Raw genomic sequence first — 10,920 nt, forward strand, 5'->3', positions numbered from 1 at the left:
CCCTACTCCCAATGGACGTTAGGCCTAATAGTAGTTACAGTCGACAGAAGGCCTGAATGTCTGAAATTTTGTTGACTTTTCAACACGAACAGGCACTCACAGAAGTTCCAAAAAGACAAACATAAATCACAGTAAATTAAAATACGACTAACAGTCAATGTTTTCTCATTTAGCCAAAGAACACATTTAGGCCTATTATATAAACGAAATACAAAGATATGAAACCGCAAAAAGGCAAGCTATTAATTTTTGCAGTCAATGTAACTATCTTAAAGGTTGCAAAATCACAGTTAAACAAAGGTTTCCGTCATCATTTTACCCAACTACACCAAGTGAAGTTGCCGCACAATGAACGTTTATTTATTTATTTAAAACATGACTACTTCAAGCCATTTCAGCATCATTCATGAGGTCGTATTGTATTTTCAGTTTTACATCAGTGAAATTAGGTCTACTGTATGGCTGGTTTAAAAACAGTAGTCGTTATTAAACATTCAGTCTCTGTTAACACTAAATTGATGTGCATTGTCAAATGTTATATTTTGGTTAGCTGGATCTTTGTCCAGTCTTTTTGTCGTTAATATTCAAGTTTAACCTTACGGAACGTCTATACTGAAGTAGGCTAGTTATGTTCATCGCAAACCTATCTGTGACCTGACATAAAGCCATGTTTGAAATGTACACTTTAAATACGCATATAAAAGATTTTCATCCTGGTATTCTCAGAATATTTACCAAAACCAGTACTAATGTAAAATATGCCACACATGCATGATTTTCATTCTTAGTCTGCCGTTTTAATGACAATTTTCTCTCATTGAGGAAAGTAAAAGGTATATCAGCTTGGTAGAAAACATGGCTAAATAATAGCCCTGCATAATGTTACGCATATGTTTACTTACAATCGCATGTACATTAGATAATTAACTTTTTGTTATACAGTTCGGTCAGCCGTTTTGGACAGGAAGGTGCAAAGCATGGATTTAAAAACGGCTCATAATGGTATTTATGACTTGAATTCCGCCCACTTTGTTAAGGCTACTGTAAATTTTCAGTTTACATTGAGAAGTTCTATTTAAAAGTTATATAGTTGTTTTCGTAACTGTTCGTTGCATATTTACAGGCTGTAGGTATATTCGCTTGTAATTTGTGTCTTTGGTTAATCAGGTGGCTGTAAAGAAATTACGAGATTCGGAAGTAAGCCTCTACTCGGCATATGTTAGTCGGAAAACAAAGACACTTGTGAGTTTATGGGCCACCAATAAAGTTTACAGGTGATTACAACCGTTTAGGATGTAGCTTCAATACGGCCAATATAAAGCTCAAAGGCCTAGTCAAACAGACAATAGTCGCAGTCAATTGTTAATCCCTAAGAAACCTACCGTATTTCCGACACAGCTGACAAAGAAAGTTGAAAAAACGCTACATTATATAGCCTGCGCCAGCAGTCTCATCCCCTGAATGAAACAGTGGATATCTCAAAGTCGCTGCGGTTTTTGGTAAGTTCCTCCGTTCTGTACAATTTCGCTACGAATGATAAATAAGCAAATACAGCCTTTTCGTTCTGAAAGAGATGTTTTCAAAATAATGTTCAGAAATTACCTCTGCACAAACATTTGCTTCGGTCATATGGTTATCATGCTCGACCAGCTTGATACGACTAATAAGTTTGAAGTGGTCAAAAGACCTGCATTTAAACTTTCGTTTCTGATCCAGAGTGTAAGTATTTTCAAAATTAAATAATATATTCTAATAACTACATTCACCAAAGTATGCTGAATTTGATTTTTTCTTAAGGAAGATATTTTATATTTTATTTCTAAATGAAATATATTTGCTAAATATATTTAATATGTGCTACTGAGACGGTGCAATCCGTAAAGTGATCAGTGCTTACTAATGATTACTGGTGATTATTCTTCTTTTTTAAATGGATGTCTCTACACCAAATTTAGATACACAGGTCGAATAAGCAGGCCTTGACTTATGTAAATATATCGAACACCGGGCTACTTTAGCTTTGCACATATACAAATTTCAAAATACAATTGATTCATTCATTCATTTTCCAAGCCGCTTATCCTAACTAGGGGGTGCTGAAGCCTATCCCAGCACTCATTGGGCGGAAGGCGGGGGATACAGCCTGGACAGGTCGCCAGTCCATCTCAGGGCACAAAATATAATTTCGCCTTTAAATAGGCCTAGTGTCTCAGATACAAATGTAACCTCGTGGCGTGGCAGGCTATAAACTCAATAAATGCGTCTGCACTTGGTTGTGCCTAACATTGAACCACATTCAAATTTGTCAGAAAAAAACCCTTTTTTTCCTTTTTGGAAAACACAGGTTCGATGCTTCATCATCGCCATCAAGAATATTTTCATCCAAAGTATACGGTTGTGAGTTGGTTATTTTTACACGGCTCATTCATTTGAGAATCCCCGTCCAATTCTTACACCTGTCTTTGAGCACGATATTTCTAGATTAAATTTCACATTCTGTAGTATGTGAAAGTGGAATGGAAACATCTGATTGCTTTGTTTTAAAGTCTACCCTTTAGCGCGTCTTTTCCGAATCATGCGACAGTCCATTTAAAGATTCTATTTTTTAAAAAATGCTATAATTTCTTTGAATCCCATCATATTCTTTTTAATCTGATCACAAAAGCAACAACCTGAAGGCAAATGCGTTCTATTCCCCTTCAGGTTCTTGAGTGTCCACGCCATCTGTGCAATTTTGAATAAAAAGGCACGAGAGAACATGTTTCTTTTTTCCATTTATTATACAACATTTCACTGTGAACTACGTGTGCATACTTACGGTTCAAAACATAAGAAACAAGGTTTATTGGCACAAGATACACGAGGACACAAATAATCAGTGCAATAAAAAGTATTTTACAACACCAGCACAAGTAATATGACAATGGTGTTTTAAACTACAGTTCTTCATTCTCTAACGTATCGCACAAGTGCGTGTTTTCAAAGGTAGTTAAAGTTGTTGGGAACTTGTACACTGAATATGAATTTACTGCATTAGTTTAGGTGAAAAGGAATCGGTCTATCGGAATATCTCATTTCGGACCAGCTGGGCCCACTTCATTGGCATGGATTTTCTAAATTTTGTAAAGTGAAGCACTAAAATTTGTCGTGGGATTGTATTACAAGGGTAATGCATCGACCCACAAATGTCGGCTCAAGCTGCGTAACCGCGGATATATACTGAAAAATATCCCACAAACTGCTTTAACTTTCGTTGTCTTCTCCATTGTTCGAATACATATGCCGATGTGAACAACAATACAGGGAAGAAACAGTGGGGACATCTCGCGACTGACAGCTATGCTTAGGTGGTGTGGTTTTCCGGCTGTAATTATATAATCACACACGTATAACTTGAGGGAATACATATTTTAACAGCATCAAGATCGCACTTAAACAGCGTGAAAAGCACTTGAAGACAGGTACAATGCTGTGAATTAAATATTATCGTGTCTTGTTTTTTGTCGAGGAAGTAAGTAGGCACCAAGTTTGTTGTCGTAGTGCGCACAGATTGCCAGTAAAACGAATCCAATTGTAGTATTACTGAAAATTATCTCAAAATTAAAAAATCGCATTGCAGTTTTCCCGCAAACGAAAAACGTTTTGTGACTGTATTTCTCGAGGGACATTTGTTTTCTGATTTGCTGTTGGCCTTTGTCTGCCATGATTAGAATATTATTCCTTTCAGTGGACCACTACAACAAACATAATTTTTTAAAAAATAAAACAAAAATAAGAAGTATTAAAATAACTGGTTTACATTGTAGAGATCAAACATACTGTTACATTCTCTAGGTTTTGTTTGTCAGTCATAAGGTGGGAGAGAAATGTAATCTTTTTTCTTCAGCTGGTAAAACTCACTGCATGCGTTCTTAAGCTAGAACAACTAACTCCATGCGTTCCTTTGGTATTATTTTTAAATAAACATAAACACGTCGACTCAGATGTCGGAAACGAATTGAGAAATTAGCGGCAAGGGTTTCCAGGAAAGACCTAATTTTATAAGGGTGTTAACTCGTGTTCTGGGATATGCCAAAGGGAGTACTTTTACAGTCCTCTCCCAAAAGGATTTCCTCACTTGTTGACTCAATAAAATGGTGGTCATAAAATCATAAGATTCTCTCTCTCTCTCTCTCTCTCTCTCTCTCTCTCGCTCTCTCTCTCGCTCTCTCTCTCTCACACACACACACACACACTCATGGATTTCACGGTATCTCTCAAATTTAAGTGAAATTATCGTAAAAGGGTGGCCATGAAATCAGTTTTTCTCTGCATCTTCATCTGCTGTCTCCTTCTTGTCCCCTTCATCACCCTCAGCGTCGTCGTTGCCTTCTTCCTCGACCTCTCCTTCGCCATCCGCCTCGGCCTCTGTCTCACCTCTTTGGCCCGGAAATTTGTCCTTGTTGTTTTCTTTTTTCCACTTCATCCGCCGATTTTGGAACCAGATCTTCACCTGCCGCTCCGTCAAGCTCAATGCGTGGGACACTTCAATGCGCCGCTTTCGAGTGAGGTAAGGATTGAACAGAAACTCCTTCTCCAACTCCAGCGTCTGGTAGCGGCTGTATGTCTGCCTGCCGCTTCGCCTTCCTGGTGCTACAGAGAAGAACGTGGACAAACCATAAAATGTGACAGTGCGTGGACTGCTTGTAGAGTGCAGACGAATATTTCAGTGGCAATATTTTAGTGACATAATTTACTGCTGGGCACTGTGATATCTTAACCTGTGTGTGTGTGTGTGTGTGTGTGTGTGTGTGTGTGTGTGTGTGTGTGTGTGTGTGTGTGTGACAGAGGGAGAGAGAGAGAGAGAGAGAGAGAGGATAATTATACTAATGAAGGGAAGTGCTGCTTTGTTTGGTTACTTACTTTCCAAATGCTGTTACGTGTTTAGTCTCCACTGTTAAATCTTACTGTGCACAGAATATTCGATGCCTGCTTCTGTCACAAGATCTTAGGTATTGTTATTATGTGTCCATTTCTATTACTGACTAGCGCACCATCAGCGCGCTATCGCATACTCAACTAATTCACATTGAGCTCAACTACAACTCCAGCATTAAAAAGATATCTCTCATCCTTAATAAACAGGTTCGTGTGAATAACAGCTCGCTTTTAAATTATGGAGACTGTTGGAGTAGGCAGCCAAGTGTATAGTAACATACTGTGTATTAATACAAGGAGAATGTCTCATCCTCAAGCAAATACACACCCACAGATATTAATACACAGTCACACACACACACACACACATACGACACGCATGCTTACGTGACTTTTAATGGGCATGGGACATTGTAGTGCAAGTGGCAAAAACAGCGGTATCTAACCATGGGGTCTCATCCACGGAAACATGAGACTAGGCGACGGGTTCTGATTTAAGTGGCCTTGTCCTTCTCCGAGGTTCATGCCATTAGACGATTTACAATCGGGGTATTGCGCCTCTTGCTGAGCTCCATAAAGCGCTTGCCTCGGAAATGCTTCGTAGCCATAAAATTTAGTGGCATCACCGTGGCACGCCAAGGCGCAAGGGTTCTGTTGGTAGCCTGTAGTTGAGAGTCCCGTGGTGCCGTGGTGAAAGAAGTCTTGGACAGGATGGGGCGGGTGTTGAAAGCCCGGCGCAGCTGCCCCGGTTCCATACACCATTGCATGGCTCCTTGTGACGCTCTGTGGAAACCTGCAGTCGTAGTAAGTTGGTTCCAACGCATCGCCGCTTTTGTACTTGGAGAATAACGGATTTACGAAATAAGAGCTCATGTTTTGGTGTATTGCCTCTTCGAGGGCAGCGTCTGGATATCGGTTATTGCTTTAATCCTGGTCCAAAACCCATGCGTACATAATAATCGACAGAAAACATAAAGGTAGTCTTTTCAAATAGGTCAATTTATGTCAGTTATTCTACAGCTATAACACGATTTATCTCCTCTTTAGCAATGCTTCCTTCCTTTTAGTTTTGCTCGCTTTTATCCCTTTTCTTGGTTTGCAGCCTCAAATCCGACTTCTGTCGTGAATGGTTGATGTGTGCTACAGCTAAGTCTGGCTAGCTCTTCCGACACAGTCACAAGCCCACAATCACCCCCCAGCGCCCCCCCGACCCCCTCCTCTCTTCACCAACCTTCAAACCCTCCCCCTCTCGGTTTCTTCCTAGACATCTACCTTGAACAGTAACAATGAGGCATCTTCTGTTAAGGCATGCTGCAATGAAATTGTACTTATAACAATATCTCAACTCATTTTGAACATATATCTGTTTTGAACCCCTTGTGTTGCCAAGTGCGTAAAATTGACAGTTCCACTTACATCGACCTAAGTTAACTCCGTTTGATTTCTCGAATCGGAATAAGTATGCCCCCTTTTTCGAACATACAATACACTAAATTATGCTATCCTTATTTAATGCTACAATAGAATGAATCTTGCTGATGTTTTCATACCAAAAGTTTCATAGGACTTTTGTGCTACGTGTGTGGTTGCATGCTGTCATGAAATGTGGATCTGGCATCAATAAAATCATTATTATTACCTTTGTGCGCTTGGCTACGTGCTTTTTATTTGGGCACAGCATTTTTGTTGTGCTTAATTTACAGACAGTATTTAAATTACAATCACATAGTTGCATACCACTTATTGTGCGCATGTTTCACAAATGAGTTATCTAATACTCGTATATCTAAAGTACTACAATACTGGCAATAATACAAGTTTTGCCTTTATATTGAGAGTAATTGATATTAACCTGTCAAAGAATTACTGAGTATATACTGTGTTAGAATTTCTCAGACACGTCCAAACACAATTAGATCAAATGAACCATTGTCTTTGACAGATGTTAATGAAATTTAATTTTCACGAAGATATTTTCGCTTTAAACTGCATAATAACGCAAGCGCATGTATGACAAATTAAGTTGTTTAGTTTATGTTCTGGCACGATTAGAGTAGTCTAATTGTACAGTGATCTATAATTTATTTCAATTCAAGACAAGTTACTTACATGATTATTTTTATTATTTTTATTATCCCTACTCACAATTGGAATAGATTGTAATCTTACAATGAGGAATAATTTCTAGGTCAAAATATTTAACTCACACAATCCCCGTCTGGACTAATATAGCCTACCTGTATAGCATGATTCTATTAAAAGAAACATTTTAGTACGGACTTTTATTGTAAAACAAGATTCCGGTGTACTTATCGTACTTATTTTTGTTTTCTTTTTCCCTGTTGCATCGCTTTGTTGAAGTAGCCGACATCTTAACCACCAGGATTCAAACAAAACGTAATAATTCTGGAACAACTACGTAAAGTGTTTTAAGGGATTCTGGAACCATATTTCGTAGAGAAATCTGGGTCGTTGTTCATTCCTTCCCCTTATGAATATTGCAGTGTGACATACAGCTATTCTAAAACTTTACCTTTAAAATAACCTGATATCCAATATATGTGAACATACATGAATTCAAGTTTAGAACAGTAATATCAGATGTCATCTTTATAAAAATCCTGTTTGTAAAATGGGTGTTGCTGTTGGCTGTCAGTTCACAAAAGTGAAGGCTGCTCCCTACTGGCGGACAAACATTACCACAATTCTTGGTAAACCATCATCTCTGGTTGCCGAAATGTACAGCAGCACCTATTGCTGCCCCAGAATAATTATTTCAAAAGTCCTGAGTATAGTAGAGCAGAGTATAGTATAGTATGTAATTGAATCAGTGTTAGTAGTAAAAAGTGTCACATGATCAGATGAGTCATTCTTCGCGCTGTTCTCAATAAGCGGATGGGTCTATATGTGGTTAAAATAAACCTACAAGTGCTTGTTTCCCTCTGTGAAGGTTCTGGCAGCTCATTGTAGTCTATTTTCATGGTATGGCTTGGGTCCACTCGACCCTCCAGAGGGCCAGGTAAGTGGTAATAAACGTGAAGCAATTCTGACTGATAAATATCCTTCTCTGGTGAAGAAGCTTTACCGTAATACATGTGGTCTCCCTCAGAATGATAGTATTCTTGAAGCCATTTGAAGCCATTTGCTATGGACGTTTCATTCTCCAGGTTTCAATCCAAACGATCACTTATGAGAGACACTGTTTTCTACCACTATATGAACATAACACCAGTTTATGGAACAGGGAACTGCATCCTTTACAGAGTTCCACACAGTTGTAGAATATGTATGAAAGTGCTATTCCACAAGATTTTAGTGACCTAGTGTACTATAAAGACACTGTGTTTGCATTTCTTTCAGGGTGAAATTTCTTTTAATTTGCTTCATTTTAAGATGTCTGTTGTAAAGTCTGGGTGTTTACTAAGCCACCCACATCAGCTCGGGACTGATGTACAGTGAACATCAGTAACATATGAGATTTTTAAATAACCCGCTCGATGTAAAACAGCAAAAGAAGGAGACCAGTCAGTTGAGCTCTAGAGGAGTGTAACATGCAACATGAAAATAATCGGACAGGTGGAAAGGGTCATTTCATCGGACTTTACTTTCTGGGCGGTCATAATTTTCATGAATGAGTCGGCTTGCACACATGAGGCCAGGATGTTCAGGATGGCCCATCAGTGAACAATGCTTCCTGGAATTAACGAGATCACCAGGAGCTTGAAAAGGGGAATATGCTCAAATATGGATCAACAGCGACATCTAGCGATCACTTTTCTTAGCACCGGTAAAGGACTACTAGAGTTGCCCGCTCTTGGTTGATACAGAGAATTACATGCTGCCCTCTAACTAATTGCACGGGCACAAACAGATCCAGTTTAAGACAACAAAATATTTGGGAATATAGAGATAGTGACATTCGAATTATTTACCAGGAGTTCCAATACTTCAGCAGAAGGTATCTAAAAATATTGTATTGGTACGCAGACCTTTGGAGTAAAGATAATAAAATTTCTCAGAGTTGACTACATTCGACTTTCAGGGCTACAAGCAAGAGATGTAACTTGTTTCAGTGGCAGAGCAGAGTACGTGTAGTGCAAATGATAACGTCATAATTAAGTAGAGTTGTATTTGGATCTGAGAAGGGCCAGCCGACAACACTTAAACGTGAGCACTTGTAGGATGAAACTATTCCGTTGTTACTTCACCGCAAGTAATTTCGGCCTTTCAAGTGTTCTTCTATCCCTTTCTCCATTGCCTTGTATTGCAGGGAGGGGTGAGAAATAGCGTAGACGCGTTTGTAGTGGACCCCGCAGACAAAAACAAGTGCAATAACCCTCTTTTGAAACAAGGGCCATTATTACCTTCAATAAGAACAATAAAGTAATTTAGCCCAGACGTCTAGCCAGTTACCCAGGTTTGCTTTGTTCGTTTGCACTGGAGACAAACAGTATTGCCGCAAGAAGGGCTGTAAAAGGTGCATTCTCTGTGCTCCGTGGCGGAAATGTCCAACTAGATTGGGCTCTAAAACCCTCAGCCTCCTGTCAGTATTGTTTGTGGCACCTTGGAAAAAACCTACGTTCCACAGTCCTTTAGAAAAGGACTTCCCAAATTTTACGTAATGGCCTAACATTTAGAAAAAATATCTGTACGCAAAAACAATCGGGTTTAATAACATAAGTAATCGGTGTTATTTTCAATGTGTCCGTAAAATGGCCATCCAAACTGACAGTTTGTTTCCAGCATTACAAATTCACTTTTAGGTGGTAGACTGAAATGATTCAGTTTTTTTTCCGCAAAGCGCGGAAAATTGCGAAACATAAGATTTGGGCGAAAAGTCTTCTTGTAAAGCATAACCGAATCGGTAAACCTAAATTATTGGTCTATCTGTAGCAAAACATGACTGCAATGAAACTAATAAGTAAAATTGTACTGCAATAAGGCCTGTAAGCTTTACAATAGGCTACTTGACCATAACTTGATTTTAGGCCCAGATCAGGATAAAGTTAAAACACCTGTATATTCACAACAAACCCTCTTGATTTTCCGTTTAAAATCAGAGAGACCGTCAATACAGTGTGGTGATGATTCATAATTGTGAAACCCAAATGTGTCCTATCCAATTCGCGGTTTCAACGTCGAGAAACAAGGCCTCATAATGTCAGTCACCCCCCTGCTAACTTTTATCAGTGGCATATTTGACTACTGTGGCGGGAAGCGGTCAGGAAATGTTCATTACAGAGGAAGCGCAGTAGAAACCTGTCAAAGCTCACAGCTGTTTTTGATATAGTTTTGCCGGATTTTTTAGCAGTACCAAGTATGAAATAACAATTACAATATTTTGAAGCTTTAAAGATATTTTTGTTTTGATATTATTTATGCTATTACATGTACGTTTAGGAAATCACCACTGTATGAATATAATATGAAGCATGGAAAACTGCGGTGTTCAGAGATCGTATATATTTTCATTGAGTCACAGTCTAAAACAGGAACTTGAAGTATCGATAAAGAACATATACGATAGATACAACAAAATCTCTATACACAGACACACAAACACACATAGACCCACTCGTTGTTCTCCGTATTTTTGTACAAAATGTTCGAACTATACACATAAAGATGCAACATTTAGAAAAATACACAGGTTTTAAATTAGTCATGAAAGAGGGAATACCGTTTCAGTTGTCGGCCATCTTCAGGCATCCATCGATTTAGGTAGACCTGCTAGGTTATACGTTTGTAACCGTTTATTTATACAAAAATAAAAACAAAGCGTTTGTTTCTGCATCTTGCATACTTTTCAAACAGACTGTCCACATACATTAGCCCGAAAGTCATTTTACAAGTCGTTTGGGTGAATGACATTTAAGTGCAATATTGCAATAAATCAAACGGGAAAGCGCTCTGAGTCCAAGTAAGGATTAAACTGTTTTTCTTTGTTGTTGTGTAGATGAAGATGAACCGTTCTGTGTCCATAATTCTGTCGTACATCGCACG

General features: G+C 38.7%; 1 protein-coding gene across 1 annotated transcript; it reads right to left on the reverse strand.

Moving 5' to 3' along the window:
* Positions 1 to 4,297: 4,297 nt before the first annotated feature.
* Positions 4,298 to 5,790, reverse strand: LOC115813786 (homeobox protein Hox-C8a-like). Its single transcript, XM_030776400.1, has 2 exons — positions 5,364 to 5,790; positions 4,298 to 4,632 (listed from the first exon to the last, which is right to left on the reverse strand). Exons 1-2 carry the CDS (start codon positions 5,788 to 5,790, stop codon positions 4,298 to 4,300), a joined length of 762 nt encoding a protein of 253 aa, XP_030632260.1.
* Between the last annotated feature and the right edge of the window lie 5,130 nt (positions 5,791 to 10,920).

This window comes from Chanos chanos, chromosome 6, assembly GCF_902362185.1.
Source record: "Chanos chanos chromosome 6, fChaCha1.1, whole genome shotgun sequence".
Taxonomy (NCBI): domain Eukaryota; kingdom Metazoa; phylum Chordata; class Actinopteri; order Gonorynchiformes; family Chanidae; genus Chanos; species Chanos chanos.

What these genes read in the sequence shown, in the direction of transcription:
- LOC115813786 (XM_030776400.1), bottom strand. Translation starts at nt 5,790, where the DNA reads ATGAGCTCTTATTTCGTAAATCCGTTATTCTCCAAGTACAAAAGCGGC. An exon ending in TCCGTGGATGAGACCCCATG is followed by an intron (nt 4,633 to 5,363) that starts GTTAGATACCGC and finishes TCTTCTCTGTAG; the next exon opens with CACCAGGAAGGCGAAGCGGC.